At 46.0% G+C, this 17,863-nt stretch overlaps 1 protein-coding gene and 1 long non-coding RNA gene across 5 annotated transcripts; one reads left to right on the top strand and one right to left on the bottom strand.

Moving 5' to 3' along the window:
- The first annotated feature begins 617 nt into the window (after positions 1–617).
- Positions 618–10,300, top strand: LOC133370541 (membrane-spanning 4-domains subfamily A member 8-like). Of its 3 annotated transcripts, XM_061596998.1 has the most exons (8): positions 618–881; positions 969–1,060; positions 1,402–1,596; positions 4,114–4,230; positions 5,294–5,350; positions 6,406–6,513; positions 7,498–7,617; positions 9,178–10,300. In XM_061596998.1, the coding sequence occupies exons 3-8, from the start codon at positions 1,474–1,476 to the stop codon at positions 9,256–9,258; spliced, it is 606 nt and encodes a 201-aa protein (XP_061452982.1). In that variant the 5' UTR covers positions 618–881; positions 969–1,060; positions 1,402–1,473; the 3' UTR covers positions 9,259–10,300. The 3 variants fall into 3 exon arrangements, with proteins under 3 accessions (XP_061452982.1, XP_061452983.1, XP_061452984.1); XM_061596999.1 differs by lacking the exon at positions 7,498–7,617 and having other exon boundaries at positions 620–881; XM_061597000.1 differs by lacking the exons at positions 618–881; positions 969–1,060; positions 1,402–1,596; positions 4,114–4,230 and adding an exon at positions 4,250–4,461.
- Positions 6,126–11,715, bottom strand: LOC133370547 (uncharacterized). Of its 2 annotated transcripts, none has more exons than XR_009759151.1 (3): positions 11,198–11,715; positions 10,724–10,867; positions 6,126–8,486 (listed from the first exon to the last, which is right to left on the bottom strand). It is a non-coding gene; the product is annotated as an uncharacterized LOC133370547 (long non-coding RNA). The 2 variants fall into 2 exon arrangements; XR_009759152.1 differs by having other exon boundaries at positions 10,738–10,867.
- Positions 11,716–17,863: the final 6,148 nt, after the last annotated feature.

Below are 17,863 nucleotides of genomic sequence, written 5' to 3'. Positions count from 1 at the left end.
CACACATGCACACCCAGAACTTGCTTGCCCTCCAGTTTCCCTTCTGCATTTCTAAAGGGAAGTTGGTGCAACATCTCATTAATGCCAGAATTGCATAAGAGGACTGAATGCAATAGTATGCACAAAATTCGCTTTCCAAAGAATCCCAGCCTTTTCTTCTTTCCAAGGGTAAAGCAAGCTTCTAGTCCTGATGGCTGAGAAAGACCCTGGATGGTGTGTGGTCAATATGGCTGAAACCTCAAAAACCATAAGGGTAGGCTCTGCAAGATTTCCTGTCGCTGGTGAGCAGGACGTCAGTGACCTGCATTCCCTTTCTCTTCCCAACTAACTAAAGCCAGAATAAATTATCTGGAATAGGAAAAAAACAGCAAAATTATGCAAAATAGGGGCAAACCCCACGACCCCTAATGTGTAAGGTTTAAATGAACTGGACAAAGGGAAAGGATGTTCTTGATGCAATGCAGATTGGAATGGTTCTGCAGGGAGAAAAAAAGTCAGTGAGTTTGTGTCCCATGGGAAACGTCAGCCTCAATAAACAGTTTAAAGTCAGTGCATTTCCTAAAGTGGACATGAGCTAAATCTACACTGTTGCTCAATCTCTGTCCTCTGTTTTACAAACTCCCTCCGTCCCTTGTCCTGCCCAGTTTGGGCACTTGTTTCTCTCAGGAAACAAACCTCCTATTTCTTGTGGCCATGGATCCAGTCAGGCGGTAACCCTGTGTCCATTTACCTGGGATTAAGCTACCATTGACCTCTGTGGGTCTTCCTTTTGAACAGGCAGGCACAGGAGTCCAGTGCCAGTCCCAGTCAATCTCAGGGATCGGCAGCCACGTGGAAAGGAACAACACCCGGGAAGAATGGCAAGCTTCTAGACCTGAAGGGTGGGTGACAAGTTTGCTGAATGCGGAGTGGGAGGGGAGGTTATTTTGGGCTCACTTCCTTTTTTTGCCTCTCTTCCCAATGTTCAGCCTTCCCAATTCACCAGCCGCTCACTTGGACGGGACAACCGTGATCGCAGCAACCCTCGAGTCCGGTGACGCTGTTGGGCCCTGCGTACAAGGTAGGTGTGTGTGTGTGTGTGAGAGAGAGAGAGCACTGGAGGGGTCGGCCAAAGAGCGCCTTAGCTGCAGAGGAGGCTGACGGCTGTCTTTGCAAATAGGAATTCCTCCCCCCGCCGCTGCTACTTCACCCTGGATCGTAGCCAGAGGTGCCACCCTCCCTTTCTCCTGGCAGGAAGAGTAACCTATAGTTGGAGGGTCACAGGTCTCCCATTCCTACATTAAAAAGATAGCGCCTCTGTCAGGAAAACCACCACCACCACCCTAAATTCCTCTTGCTCTATACTTCTTGATCCAGAATCTAAACAGTTCTTTCTCCCTCTCTCTTGCTTATTTTCCCCAGCCCATCTTTGATCTCCTCTGTCCAAGAGAATTGCTGTTTTGCAAGCCTGCAGAAGACTGCCTCCCCAACACCATGATGGATTCAAGTCCCATCGTGCCCCCACCATCCCAGTCCTTCTCGAGGTCTGAGTTGGATGCTTCTTCTGTGCCAAAAGCAGTGAAAAAGTTTTATCGGGGCCAGCCGTTGGCACTGGGGGTGAGTACAGAGTATAGGGGAAATCATGTTTGAAAGTACAGTGGCCAACTAAATGACCATCTGCCCCCTTCTGGACTTCCTTCCATATGTCTGCATTAAGTTCAACATGACTTATAGGGAAAGAGGTATTGTACTGGACATTTTGGTTTTTAAAAAATGTATACTTTTGACATACGCCTTCCTCAGCGGCATTAATGCTGAAGTGATATGGAACTTGATTATGCTATCTCATAGCAGGATGTATTGATCTCTAAAAACATAAGAAGGATTCTGCTGGATCAGACAAAAAGTCCATCTGGTCCAGCCTCTTATTCCCCACAGTGGCCAGCCGGTTGCCTATGAGCAGCCCACAAGCACAATAGCCGTCTCCCACTGTTACTCCCCAGAGAGGGGTATTCGGAGATGGGCTGCAGGGCCGGCTCCAGGAATCCCAGGGCCCTTGGGCATCAGCTTGCCCTGGCCCCCAGTGGCGCCCCCCACACCCCACCTACTTTTCTGCTGTCTTTTACCATTGCCCTTAATGAAGATGGCAGCCGCGGTTTCCCTAACGGGATGAGGCCTCCGCCCCCATCTTTGTTGATGCCACATGTGTGTGCTATGCGCACACATCTCTGCCATCAACTAAGATGGCTGCAGGGGCTTCAGTACCTTAGGGAAACCGCGGCTGCCATCTTCGTTAAGGGCAATGGTAAAAGACAGCAGAAAGGTAGGTGGGGGTAGGTGGGGGTAGGTGGGGGGCCTGTGGATCGCGGAAGGGGAGCGGAGGGGCAGCTGAGGGGCCCCCTGTAGCTCCAGGGGCCATTGGGCCAGTGCCCAACCTGGCTGCCCTTTAGAACCGGCCCTGATGGGCTGCCCCAATACTGGAAATAGTATGTAGTCCTCACAGCTAATAACACTTTGACAGTTCTGGCTTCCCTGAATGTGTCTAATCTCTTTGTAACAACAATCATAAATATTGTAGCACCTTGCTAATGAGTATTCTCAGCCTCCAACTCCCATCACCCCAGCCAGCATAGCCAATGATCAGGCATGAGAGCTATATTCCCACAACATCAGGAGGATCACAGGTTCCCCATCCTTGATCCAAACATTTCTAATATTTTGGAGGAGCAGGACTGTTGTTTATATCTCTCTCTACTTATGTCTTGATTCATGCAAGAAATGCTTTGCCACCTTCCTTTAAACCAGGGGTGAGAAGCTTCAGGCCTGGGGCACCAAATGCGGCCCTCCAGGCCTCTCTTCCTGGCCCCTGGGACCCTTTCCAAGCCACCCCCTCCCTATCTACACCCCAGGCCTCCCCCCTCAGCAGTCCTGTTGTGCATCCTCCTTGAGAGTTGCGTAGAAGGGAATGTGGCCATCAGGCTGACAAACCATTCCCTGTTCCTGCTTTAAGCCCAGGGATGTGACACTGTCTTGTATCCCTGGTGCTTCTTTATACAGATCTGAATAATCATATGATGTCACGAGTCGGTTGCTCTAAAATCCAAGTCTGAGAACAGGGCTGCTAAGGTGCACCAATGCAGTCAGAGTGTGTCCTGCTTTTTCTGCTTCCTGACGAGCTTCTTTAAAAGGCCTTGCTGTGACGGCAGACAGTTACAGCTGGTGGTTGTTCATGGCTGCATTGCGAAGCACAACGGGTGCTTAAAGACTAAATGGCAGGAAGAACGCCAAGCTCAAGTCACACAAGCCGGTGACCTCATGAATTGCCCCAGCAGCTCAGCCAATGCCTGGCACAGTAGTGTACCTTACTTGGCAGGGCTGTGAGACCTCTCACCTGTCTCACGCTGGCCATGGGGCCAGCACTTCTTCTCCCTCTGCTGAGCAGGACTCCCCTCCCCATCTGCATGTTTTGGCTGACAGAAAACGTTTTGCTTCGTCTTGGGCGACTGCTGCACGAGCATGTGTCATTACAATTTGAAGCTTGCTGTGGTGCCCCTGTTCCCTTTAAAGGGCAATCCCCTGATTTTCCAGGCCTTTGCCCGCAGCCCCTCGCTCAGCAGGCTACACCTTCTAACCACCAGTTTCGCTGCCACCAGGACCTTTACCTTAGGCCCCAATGCATCTTAGATATGTGGAGATGTATTTGTGACTACCACTGTTTGTGTGGCTTGTCGCTCCCTTGGTAAAATAGCCAAGGCATGGGATGAAGAAAAGCAATTGCTGATTAATACAGGAGATGAATATAATATTACAGAAGCTGTTCATTCTAAACTACACTATCCAACTAAAACACCGAGCCCCTCACTAACACTAAGCCCGATACTTTAAATCCCCATCAAATGCCACTACTCGCAAACAGACCCTGGCATTATTATTTACCCCATATTTTAATGGTTGATTCTTGTATATTTCTGATTGACACTTGTGGACATTCGAGGAGGCAGTCTTCACGCCTCTTTGCTCCACCCCCACCCCACGGGGACTATTTCTATGCCAGGAGAACATCCTGTGTGAAGTGACTTTCTGGGCGTAGAATGTGTGGTGACGATAAGACCTGGTTTTATGCTGTCTTTGCAGATCACGCAGATCCTCATTGGAATGATGCAAATTGCTTTTGGCATTCCGATAAGCATAGCAGCTGTTTACAGAATCGATTACTTTGCTGTGATGGTACCATATTGGACTGGGATTTTGGTAATTCAAAATACTTCTGTGTGTAACCCCCTCCCCAAACAAACCTCATTTTCTTCAGGATTTCTCTTTGAAGGAGGCAGAGATGGAGAACGTGTTGCTGCCCACATGTTGTTGGCAAAGATGACGTCCCCACTGACTCCCTCTTTCCCCTCTCCCTCCCAGTAAGCAGCATAGTCTCCGCAGCAAGGAGGTCTGATGCGCAATGGCACTCCTCCCCACCAGCCACTATGGGTGAGAAGTTCAGCTTTAATTTTGTTTAGGAAAAGAACATTTCTAGTCTCTATAGGTATGAAGATAAGCTTGAAAACATGTGGGATGGCCAGTGAAAATTTTAGAAGCTGGAGGATGGCTGGTAATTATGAAATGGGGCTTCATTGTTCTGCATAGGTCTTTGACCTTCTGTATCGCTTGCAGAAGCAGAATGCATATCCAACTTTGCATACTCTCTTCACACATAAGAGTGTATACGCAGCCCTGACCAATAACAGTCTTCTGCTGTGGCCTCTGGGACCACACTGGAACCACCATTGGCATTAATTAATTCATTTTGCATTTGTATCCCACTTTCCTCTCAAGAGCTCAAGATGGTGTGCATGGCTCTCCTCTTTTCCATTTTATCCTCACAACAACCCTGTGAGGTAGGATAAGCTGAGAGAGAGTGACTGGCCCAAGATCCCCTACTGAGCTTTATGTCTGGTGGAGATTAGAACCCTGGTCTCCCTGGTCCTAGTCCAACACTCTAATTGCTACCCCCTCCTGTGCTTCTGTGTGCATAAGGAGGGAGGGGGTACCAGTTCCATGATGCACTGGACACTAGATAAGTGGTTATGGAGCCTCAAACTTGTCCTGTTGGACAGAATTGGGATGGACACACCTCCTGATTATTATGGATCTATCCACCAGAGCAGGTATCTTGGCTTTGGTACCTTTGCTTGAGAAACATCAGATAATGTCTAACCTTATAGATCTCTGGCTATGATCTCATAGACTGAACCGAATGTATATGAAAAAGTCCCTCTGCATCTTGTCCATTGATTCTGTCCTCCTTTTCCATCTCTTACAGTACATCATTTCAGGATCTCTATCTGTGGCAGCTGCAAGGAACCCCAAGATGCCAATAGTAAGTAACTTGTTTGTGGAGGGAGATGTGTGAAGTGATAAGAGATGGAACACAGAATTCATGACATACGATCCTTGTCATATAAGACCCCCTCCAAGAAATTCTGGTCTGAATCTCTTATATACAACGTTATGGATCTCTTTATGGGATCTGGTGACTGGAGTAAGGCCAGTGGCTACATTCGATTGACACACAGTTAACAACACCTGGAGAGCCAGAGATTCCCCATCCTTGGTATAACGAGGCAGCCTCATGGTTGCCACGAAGTCCTGAGCCAGATAAGACAGCCTTGGGCTGTGGGCACACTAGTTGTTTGAAAAGCAGCCAGAATGGCCTTCTGGTTGTGTTTTGATGCGACTCTGCCCTTTGCTGGCCATACCCCCCTTTCCCATGGCTGACTTCAGATCTTTTAGGACAGCAAAGCATTGTGCCAATCACCGTCTCAGACTACAGCAAAGCATTTTCCATTGACAGCACTTGGAGGGACAAAGGGTTGATCTACCAATCAGTGGCAAAATCTGCCTGAAGTTGATTTCCCCCCCAAAACACACCTCTTTATCCTGGCCTTTGGCAATTGAGCCACCCTATTCCTGTGAATGTAATGTGTTTAATTGTTTGTAATACTGTATTTTAAATTCCTGTAACCTGTCCTGGGACTTACTGGTGAAGGACAGGCAATAAATAATAGCAATAGTAATAATTATTCATCAGGCTACATATCCTCTTCTCGTCATCCAGGAAATAGACATAGGAGATTAGCACTGTGAACACTTTCTTTTCATTTATTCCAAAGTTTTCAGCAATGCTTCCAAGGCAATTTATAAAAACAAGATAAAAACCTCCAGGTTGCTTATTCCAGGTTCAGAGTCTGGAAACTTCATCAAGAGAGGTCTCTAGGGAAACCTTCTCCAGGCTACTTTAGGCTGTTTCTAGCAGATCCCATAGCAGGGCAAAATACCGGGTGGATGCCTCAGGGTTATTTTTGCTATTGGAGAGGACAACGGAGCCACGATCGCTGAATGAAATAATAATATATCACTGTTTCTCACCATTAGGTGAAAGGCATGCTTGGAATGAATGTGGTGAGCACCGTGGCAGCCGGCATTGGGATCATTTTCCTCTCTTTTGCAGTGGATCATTTCTATTACAATGTACAATGGGAGGTAAACTATAGATGCCGTGATAGTAATCCAGATGGTTTTTGTGATATGGCAAATAATGGGAAAATGCTCTGTAAAATGTGGGATAAGGGAAGGGCCATAGGAGGTTAGTAGATCATCTGCTTTGCATGCAGAAGAGTCAAGGTTCAGTTCCTGATAGGGACAGGCAAGAAATTTGATTCAGTTCACATTTGAAGCCAAATCGGTCAACTTTGCACTTTCTGAAACAATATGAGATCTGAGACAGCAATTCTTTGAAATTCACAGTTTTGCAATGCCGTTTGCTAGGGATGGGATCCGTTGGCTTGTGCCAGTTCAAAAGCATTCTGGATGAAAGGACGTGTCCCAGCTCCTGGAGGGCCTGTCCCTGAGGAGAGAACCTTCTTTATTGCATCATCGATATAATTCCTTATGATGAGGCTGTGACGTGATGAGAGCTCAGAACTGTGTGGGCATTAGGAGGGGCGATGACTTTGCTTTGGGATTGCTGCAGCCGGTTAAGACTGCTGCATTCCTCATTATCCTGAAAGGGTCCTTAAGACAACCACAACCCCCATATGGTCCATGAGGGTGGCAGCCAAGTTAGGCAGCTCTGCCTGGTCTCTAACAGTGCCCAGGGGACATTGCGTGTCTATGTGTATTGTTATTGGGTGGTATTCAACTCAGCCCTACTCAGAGTAGACCCAGTGAAATAATCAACCTAAGTTAGTCATGCCCATTAACGTCAGTGGGTCTGCTTTGAGTATGACTAGCGTTGAATACCACCCGTTAGAAGTATTATATCCCACCTTTCCTTGAAGGAGCTCAAGGAGGTATACATGGTTCTCCCCCTCCCGATTTTATCCTCACAACAACCCTGTGAGGTAGGTTAGGCTGAGAGGCAGTGACTGGTGCAAGGTCACCCAGACCATTTCATGGAAGAGTAGGGATTCGATCCCTGGTACTGGAGAGTGATTTCATTTGCTGGGTTGTCTGCTTCATTGGCAGGATATAACGCTTGGAACCATGGCTATTTTCCTGGTTTTCAACATCCTGGAGTTCTGCATCACTATTTCCACTGCTGCGTTTGGGTGCAAGACTGTTTGCCCGGACACCTACACCGAAACGGTAACATTGAAAAGACTGTCGAGTTTGGTAACTGGAGTTGACAAAGAAATTTAGCGGCATGGCCTGTTCTCTTGCCTCCAGATAATATGTTTCTTCTCGAAATAGCATTCCATGTTGGGGCTGGAACTCTGCCTTTAAGAGGTTTGCAGCATTTCATCTTAGCCTAGGTTCTCCCTTCCCCGCAGCTGAGCTCAAAACTTTTAGGACTGCCCACAGCAATCTTTGAGCCAATCACTGTCTCTGCCTAACCAACAGCAAAGCGTTTTCATTGGACACACCACGGAGTGGTAATGAGTTGATCCAACAAACAGTTTTTATTTTGGCGCGAAACTGATTTCATGGAGAAACGCACTGGTGCTGCATTTCCCCCGGTTTTGGAGTAAAAAGGGGCAGAGTTTGACCAGTGTCGTGTGTCTGCAACTTCAGAAAACAGAGCTGGAGATGCACTGAAGCACAAACACTGTGTCTCTGGCCTCAGTGCTAGGCTGCCTCCATGTTTCTAGTGAACGCCACCTAAAGAGATCTCGAACTGGTCTGTCCTAAAAGATTCAGCATGTTTTGAACTTGGATTGTTGGGAACACGGGAGGTTGCCTTATACCAGGTCAGACCCTGGTCCACTTGGCTCTGTACTGCCTGCGAGAGATGGGGGAGAAATTACATTCGATTTGCATTTAAAGGCAAACTTTGCACTTTCCGAAACTGTTTGCGAACTGAAACCCAACCATCTTCTGAAGTTTTCACTTCTTCAGTGCAGGTCTCCAGCCAAGTAATGTGTGCAAAAAAGCATATATTAGGGTCAGAGTTCCTGAACGATGGTCCATGGGTCCACAGTGGTCTGTGAGCTTCATTCAGGTGGCCTGCGGCATGTCTGTGAAGGACACTTACAATATGAATTCTATAGATTTCTATGGAGTTCAAGTTGTAACACAATAAAATAAATGTATGCAATAAAAAAAACAATGAAAATGCAGTTCAAAACCGTACAGCATCTGGTGCAGTGCAATTGCTACAAGAGGCAGGGGAAAAAATAATTCAACCATCTGCGAAGACCCTCAACAGTTTTCAAGTGATCCCTGGGGGGAAAAGTTTGGGATTCACTGTACTAGGTTAAAGTGTCGATAAAAATGCCTGTATTACTGGAAAAAACACAAAAACACATTATATTAGGGGAAATTGCTTTGCAAAATTGTGTATATTAAGCAAAATTGCATACAAACTTTTGCATCGTAGGAAAAATTCGCACTAAAATGCTGAAAATGTTCATGAGGACATTTTTTAAAAAAATGCAAACTGACGTGGAATTAGACATGGAGACAAATCAAGCTGGGCCTGTTCTGCCACCCCTAGTGTCTTCACTGACTGGCAGAGGCTCTCCCAGGTTTCAAGGAGATGCCAGGGAATAGACCTGAGACCTTTTGCATGGAAAGCAGATCCTCTGCCCTGAGCCACAACCCTTCCTTTATCATCAATAACGACCCACTCCTGTTCTTGCAAAGCTGAGCAGCACAGTAAATTCACTGCAAGACTGATGTTATTTCTCGTGTGTTCCTTTCTTCAAGGTTGTGGTGGTTTACCAGAACGTAACTCCGGGCAATGCTGTTAGCCTCCCTGCTGCTGTCAAGGATCCTGAATACCCCTGAAGGGCTGATTTTCAATCCACTCTCCTCAACGGCCATCTCCTTCTTCAAAGTCAAGACCAAAAGGCTAAATCTGTACCAGTGGACCAAGCCGCTTTCTTAGCTAGTCCCAGGTTATCTTTTTAACTAGCCGTCGAATACAATGGCTCTCAGGCGCTATGCAAATAAAACAGGGATTTTGCTAACGCAGAGTGGACTTTTTTTGCTTGAAAGACTGGCAGCTTTTGGTTTGGGGGGGTGACCTTTTAGAAGTAGATTAGGGGAATATGACAAACCTATAAATGGAAACCGTTGAAATAAATGGGATCTTAAAAATAATAAAGGTCTTTTCCCCAACAAACTATAACAAGTATGATAGATCACTAAGCAATAACACACGAGCGCAACTGAGGAGCAGGAGGAGAAGTATTTTGGTTAGTTGGCAATGATAGAGAGGTAAAAAGCAAAGATAAAGATTTGAAAACAGATGGGGAAATGAGGAGAAATGAATTTAAGATTGGGACATTGAAACCGAAATTGATAGATTTGTCCATCCGTAGCAGATGAAGGGTGCTGAGAGTTGTTAGGAAACTCCTGTGCCCCTCACAGAGCTAGAATTCTCAGAATGGCTTAACAATGAATCCCTCTTCCAAGAGGACTCTGGGAACTGTAGCTCTGTGAAGGGAATAGGAGTCTCCTAACAACTCTCAGCACCCTTCACAAACTACACCTCCCAGGATTCTTTGGGGGAAGCCATGACTGTTTAAAGTGGAATATGAATGGAATAAATGTATGGCATAGTGGTTAAAGTGTTCACAACCTGGGAGACCAGAGTTCGAATCCCTACACAGCCATGAAGCTCACTGGATGACCTTGGGCCAGTCACTGCCTCTCAGCCTCAGAGGAAGGCAATGGTAAACCTCCTCTGAATACCGCTTACCATGGACACCCTATTCATAGGGTTGCCATAAATCGGGATCGAATTGAAGGCAGTGCATAAAATGCATGGTGTGAATGTGACCTGAATGAGGCTTGAAATAAATCATACCAGCAAGGCATCATTTCATCCTGTTGTTGTTTTTCATAGATAAGGCTTTAAAAAAAAAAACACCACACCACAAATTCTTCCTTTTCTTATTGAATTTTCATTCATCTGCCTGCTGATATTTTTCAACTTGTTCGTTCTCTGCACATGGTACTTTTGTGAAGGCCACTGTGGAAACCGGGTGGCCAGGGTGGCTTGAGTGATATAGTTCAGGATTCGGGATGGAAAGATCGTTGGAAGGAGCATTGAAGAGGTTTTATACAGGAGAGCCACTAGCTGTGCACTAAGCAACAGAGGAGAAGTATCAAAGGTATTACTGTTAATAGTTTTTGTTTTGTAATAGTTCCTATCTTTTGGGAAGCATTCTTTATTTTAGAATATCTATTATTTTTATCTTTTAAAATAATCAAATCAAGTTACAAATGAAAAAGGTGACCATCTGACCTCTTCCTGCTTACCAACGCCAGCAATATCTGGAAGGCCAAAGGTTTCACATCCCCATTGTACACCTTGTTAATCCCGTAGATCGAGTTATCTTTATTGTCATCACACACACCAGATGCTGTTGGACTCCAACTTCATCAGCTCCTACCGGCATGGTCAATGGTTAGGGGTGATAAGACAGAAAGGCAAATAACACTGGAGGGAGCACAGATTTAGTAGTTACTATCATTACATTATTTATTAATTAATGTAGTTAGTACTTGTCAAGGTGTCTTCTAAGTCATTTACAAGTATATAACCCGTTACAAAGAAATATACAGATGCATGATTAAAATACACATTAAAACAGTATCATCAAAACATTAAAATAAGCACCCACAATGAAAATGTACAATAAAACAAGCCCATTACAGCAGTTTAAACAGTTTTTATCTTCCACATACACCTGGACAGCCAACTTTGACAGCTACCTACCTGCCAATCGTCTGATGTCATGATGATGTCAGGTGACAGGTGGGTGGTCTGGCCCACCTGTAAAAGTTGACCTGTGGGGTAAGGGGAGTGGCTGCCTCACAAGCCTGTTCCGCACTAGGAATGCACTGGCAAAGCAACACTTAGAGGATTACAGAAACTCGTGGAGAATATATTGTAGCTATCAATAAATACTAGCGACTGTTTCTGAAAGTTCCTGTTCTGCCTGTGTTCCATAAATTTCAGAGAAGTATGATGCTCACGTTTCTGCAGAAATTTGTGCTTCCCTAAGAACTAGCTACTGACAACTGAGTCAGACTATTGGTCTATGTGGCTCAGTATGGTCAACACTGACTGGCAGTGGCTCTCCAGGGCTTCACAGGAGCCAGCCCTACCTGGAGATGCTGGGGATTGAACCTGGGTCCTTCTGCATGCAACGCAGATGTTCTACCACAACCCTGACTATAAGGCAGCTTGCTTTGTTCAATCTCTCTATAACATCTGAGCAATTCTGCTTTGCACACACATGCACACCCAGAACTTGCTTGCCCTCCAGTTTCCCTTCTGCATTTCTAAAGGGAAGTTGGTGCAACATCTCATTAATGCCAGAATTGCATAAGAGGACTGAATGCAATAGTATGCACAAAATTCGCTTTCCAAAGAATCCCAGCCTTTTCTTCTTTCCAAGGGTAAAGCAAGCTTCTAGTCCTGATGGCTGAGAAAGACCCTGGATGGTGTGTGGTCAATATGGCTGAAACCTCAAAAACCATAAGGGTAGGCTCTGCAAGATTTCCTGTCGCTGGTGAGCAGGACGTCAGTGACCTGCATTCCCTTTCTCTTCCCAACTAACTAAAGCCAGAATAAATTATCTGGAATAGGAAAAAAACAGCAAAATTATGCAAAATAGGGGCAAACCCCACGACCCCTAATGTGTAAGGTTTAAATGAACTGGACAAAGGGAAAGGATGTTCTTGATGCAATGCAGATTGGAATGGTTCTGCAGGGAGAAAAAAAGTCAGTGAGTTTGTGTCCCATGGGAAACGTCAGCCTCAATAAACAGAGACACTTTAAAGTCAGTGCATTTCCTAAAGTGGACATGAGCTAAATCTACACTGTTGCTCAATCTCTGTCCTCTGTTTTACAAACTCCCTCCGTCCCTTGTCCTGCCCAGTTTGGGCACTTGTTTCTCTCAGGAAACAAACCTCCTATTTCTTGTGGCCATGGATCCAGTCAGGCGGTAACCCTGTGTCCATTTACCTGGGATTAAGCTACCATTGACCTCTGTGGGTCTTCCTTTTGAACAGGCAGGCACAGGAGTCCAGTGCCAGTCCCAGTCAATCTCAGGGATCGGCAGCCACGTGGAAAGGAACAACACCCGGGAAGAATGGCAAGCTTCTAGACCTGAAGGGTGGGTGACAAGTTTGCTGAATGCGGAGTGGGAGGGGAGGTTATTTTGGGCTCACTTCCTTTTTTTGCCTCTCTTCCCAATGTTCAGCCTTCCCAATTCACCAGCCGCTCACTTGGACGGGACAACCGTGATCGCAGCAACCCTCGAGTCCGGTGACGCTGTTGGGCCCTGCGTACGAGGTAGGGGTGTGTGTGTGTGAGAGAGAGAGAGAGCACTGGAGGGGTCGGCCAAAGAGCGCCTTAGCTGCAGAGGAGGCTGACGGCTGTCTTTGCAAATAGGAATTCCTCCCCCCGCCGCTGCTACTTCACCCTGGATCGTAGCCAGAGGTGCCACCCTCCCTTTCTCCTGGCAGGAAGAGTAACCTATAGTTGGAGGGTCACAGGTCTCCCATTCCTACATTAAAAAGATAGCGCCTCTGTCAGGAAAACCACCACCACCACTGTAAAAATCTTAAAAATAATAATAATAAAGGTCTTTTCCCCAACAAACTATAACAAGTATGATAGATCACTAAGCAATAACACACGAGCGCAACTGAGGAGCAGGAGGAGAAGTATTTTGGTTAGTTGGCAATGATAGAGAGGTGAAAAGCAAAGATAAAGATTTGAAAACAGATGGGGAAATGAGGAGAAATGAATTTAAGATTGGGACATTGAAACCGAAAGTGATAGATTTGTCCATCCGTAGCAGATGAAGGGTGCTGAGAGTTGTTAGGAAACTCCTGTGCCCCTCACAGAGCTAGAATTCTCAGAATGGCTTAACAATGAATCCCTCTTCCAAGAGGACTCTGGGAACTGTAGCTCTGTGAAGGGAATAGGAGTCTCCTAACAACTGTCAGCACCCTTCACAAAGTACACTTCCCAGGATTCTTTGGGGGAAGCCATGACTGTTTAAAGTGGAATATGAATGGAATAAATGTGCGGTGTGAATGTGGTCCGTGTGTGTGGCAGCCCTAGGGGAACGGTTGCAGTAGATATGTTGCTTACATGCAGGGGGGCAGTAGGGCTCTGTCCTAGCACAACCAGTTGTTGGAGTGGAATTAAGATTCTGTTGGGTGACTGTGCCTGGATTCCTGAGGCAGAAGACCTTTTATGATTCTAGGAGTAGTATTTAGCAAAATGCACAGGATCCACTGTAATCTCCAGAGATAACTTTTTTCTTTCTTTTTCTTTTTGGCAAACTCCCCTTTGTCCGTGTAAAGTGCACACCTTTTTGTGCATAGATCGGAGTAGTTTATTTGTATCCTATAATCAGACCATCACAAAACATGAATTTTAACATTAAGCAACACAAACTAGCATCAAGAAAAAGCTGCCTTGGGCTGATGGAAATTGTAATCCGAAACATCTGGACAGCAGGGCTGGCAAAGGCTGCTCTAGGGCTTATTCCTCAGGTAAGTGGGCCTAGGATTGCAGGCTTATGGTATCACAGCCATAGAAGAGAATGAGAAGATAGCACACTGACTGAGGGTAGAAACACATCTACTGTTCCGCCGGTTCCCATGCATCTCCCCCTCTCTCTTCTGAAAACGGGGGCACATGACGCTAGTGAAATGCCATCCCTTTTTACTATAAAACCTTGTGGGATCAGCTTGAGATTTTTAAAAAAATTCAGCTTCAAGGAGGTTTCATAACTGATTGGTAGATCAACTTGTTGCCCCTCCAGGTGTGGCCAATGGAAATGTTTTGCTGAAGGCGACTAGTGTGCTCACAGCCTGAGCCACCATTGGCTCCTGTGGCATCTGCCACATTCCTGGGCTCCTGCTGGGAGGAAGGGTGGGATGTAAATCAAATAATAAATAAATAATAAATAAAATTCCTTCTCCCGTTTCCCAAGTTGCATTTCTCACCAGTGTCCAGTAAGTGGCACTGTCTCATCACAAATAGATTGTGGCTAACTATTTTGTTTCTTTCGCGGAGGCGCGGTCAACAAGAGTGATAGGCTGGCTTATCTCCCCTAGAGCAGTTCCTCCACAGGCGATTGCTTTTGGGTGGCGGCTTTATCTATTTATTTATATATTTATGGGCTGCACTTTTCATTAAAAATACAGAAGGCAATATATAGCATACACTGTTACAATAGCTTTGCTAAAAGCATCCATAAAAGGTGACTGAGCAAAAGAAACTTATAGTTCAAAGTCCTGTCTAAATAACACAGTTTTCATCTGAAAATAGGCAGGGGTGGTTCCTGCCGAGCCTCTACTGGCAGGGAGTTCCACAGGGTAGGGCGTGCCATACTGGAGGTTCGGTCCAATGGCCGACCAAGTTGCAGGGGCCTTGTGGGGAGCCACTAGCAGGGCCCCATCAGAGGATCTCTGTGATCAAGGTGGAGCCTAAGGAATTAGGCGGTCCTTCAGTTAACAAAGAAAAAACCCTAGAGAACCCACCACGACTGTGTCAGGATACAGGCAACTGGAATAGCTGGTTCATGATGACCCCAAGGCAGCTTCAACATAAGGCTGCCTGTTCTCAAAATCCTCCAGTAAACATAAATAGGGAAGGGGGTGTAGCTCAATGGTTGGGTATATGGTCTGCATGCTGAAGTCTCAGGTTCAATCTCTGGCATCCCAAGGTAGAGTCATGCATGCCAGGAGTCATGCATTTCTTGACTTCATTAGAACAGCACGCCCAGTCGGAAGGAAAGCAAAAGGGAAATGCTGCACTATTAGCACATGTGACTCCAGAATTTTCCTTGACTTTAGCAGGCAGCAGCAGAGAGATCCCTGTATAAATACAAATATAAGGGAAGGGTGGTGTGGGGAAAGAGGGATGAGCTGTAGCTCAGTGGTAGAGCACATTGCTTTGTATGCAGAAGGTCCCAGGTTCAATCCCCAGCAGGTAGGGCAGGGAGAGACTCCCTGCCTGAAACCCTGGAGAGTCCCTGCCAGTCAGTGCAGACATTACTGACCTAGATGGACCGGGGGTCTGACTTGGTATAAAGTAGCCTCTTATATTCCCATCACCATTGCTGAGACTTGGCTCCTGCAAAACTGGGATTAATTCCTGCCTCCTCCAAAGCACCCAGGTTTCACAAGGGCCATCCTCTGGTGGCACAGGAAATTGCAATCCCAATCTACTGTTGCAGTCTGGAAAGAAGAATGAAGTGAAGTAGGGGCCTCAAATGCTTGTTATCCTCCAAATACGTCTATAGCTTTTGCTTTTGCAGTTGTTGACCAGTGAATACAACCATTTCCTTGACCAGTAAATACAACCGTTTCCGTTGAAGACACATCCCACTGTGATTTCATAGCCGTGATCCAGAGTGGATGCATGCCAGGAAGCAAGATTCCATGCACGTATCGGGGACTGCAACCAGTTAGGCATCTGCATTACTTGCTACACTGCATTACTTAAATTGGGGGTGCCCATTGGGATCCTAGTTTGGATGTGCATTGACCCGTTCAGATGTGGACTGACCAATCCGGATGTGTATCAGCCTCCAGAAACGCACATTGCTTTTTTCATAAGCTAACCACTGCACATGCATACACACACACACAGACAGCCATGTGTTTTTTGCCTTCATGGGACAGCATGCCCAGTTCCCATCAGCCTGGGAATGGACAAAGAAAGTAAAAAGATGAGTGCATTTGCATTTTTTCTCTCTACTCCCCGCCAACTGTAGCTTCCAGAAGCCTACACTGAGGATGTTTCCTTAAACTGGGATTATCAACTCACTTTATAATACCAGGCTTCTCATCCATCCCCCTTTCTCCCACATAGCCTTTGGGTGATCCTTCTTTTTCCATAGAGTGCAAGGAGCTAGAGGTGCTTTTTGCATAGGCCTGATTGTGGTCTCTGATTGTTTGTCCCATGATCCCCCCCCTTTAAAACCTTTTTAAAAAACTTTTTTTATAGCAGGGAGCCAGTGGAGGCTGGTCCATTAGGGCAAATGGGGCACTCTTCCACCAACCCCAGTCTGCCCTCAGCCAGAACTTTCCTATAACCAATCAGGGAGTGATTCTGTCTGCCCTTGGTTCTGGCTACATCTACTGTTGCTCTCCCTGCCTTCCGCCCTATCAGTCCCAGTGGGCACTATCCACCACTGGCAGGGATGTGGAATCTCAGGCCCCAGAGGTCAAATGAGGCCCTCCCAGCCTCTCTGTTTGGCCCTCAGGGCACAATTCTTTGAGTGCTGCAGCTTTTGCCTGGCTGGAATGTATTGTGATAATGCCCTTTGCTTGCCTCTCTCTCTCTCTCTCTCTCTCTCTCTCTCTCTCTCTCTCTCTCTCTCTCTCTCTCTCTCTCTGTGTGTGTGTGTGTGTGTGTGTGTAAACCTCTGACTTTGAAAAGTAACCTACAGTACAAGGGTAAGGTTCACATCCATTGCTCTGCCAGTTTTTACATCTTGCCAACATAGGTATGTGGCCCCTAGAAGTTTGCCATCCAGGTAATGTGGCCCTTGGGCTGAAAAAGGTTCCCCTGGTTTATAGGGTGGCTGTGTGTGTTGCCAAGTCCTGTGCTGGTGAGGTCCCATTACCCACCATCTTGATTTCTCAGGGGCATCTCTGCATATAAATTAGCACATGCCAATTTGTGTCTTGGGCCTGTAGAACACACACACATACACACACACACACACAGAGAGAGAGAGAGAGAGAAAGTCATCTGGACAAAACAGAAAGGCAAGAGATCCAATATAGGTTTATTTTTGTAAATTATTTTAATAGTATGTTGGAATGATCAGTACAGTTTTCCTTCTCCCCCCGATTTGAATCTGCATATACGTGTGTATATCTCTATAGTCATATCTCTATAGCCTTCCTTCCTTCCTTCCATCCTTCCCTTCCCTTCCCTCCCTCCCTCCCTCTCTCTCTTTCTTTCTTTCTTTCTTTAACCTATATTTCTGTTTGGAAGGAATTTAGGTGGACTTTCACAAATTTCTCAGCAGCAGGTTCCAGGCGGGGCTGGAGTTCTTGCCTTTGGAGGTACATTGGTTCCTTCTTGTGTTTATGACCATTGGTAAACATTATTCATTTCCATATCACTTTTTTTTAATTACAAATAAGGTTGCTGTCTTTAACTTCACTCTTCTATACTACTGATTTTGCTTAATGACTAGAGGTGTTTCCAGACTGTGGCTATTTTCAATTACATATCAGCAAATGCAAGTTGCACCATTAGAGTTGATTGGGAGGTCTTGTGCAACAAATCCATCCCCCCAAAAGACTGGGCTTTTTGCAATAAGGAAAGGAATAGGAAAATACACTGGAAATGTGGGATCACCCTTCCTTTGATGCAATGTCATCTAATCTCCCTTCA

The sequence above is a fragment of the Rhineura floridana genome, chromosome 15, assembly GCF_030035675.1.
Source record: "Rhineura floridana isolate rRhiFlo1 chromosome 15, rRhiFlo1.hap2, whole genome shotgun sequence".
Lineage (NCBI taxonomy): Eukaryota > Metazoa > Chordata > Lepidosauria > Squamata > Rhineuridae > Rhineura > Rhineura floridana.
Note: the sequence above shows the minus strand (reverse complement) of the source record. Positions and strands in the feature narration are given on the sequence as shown.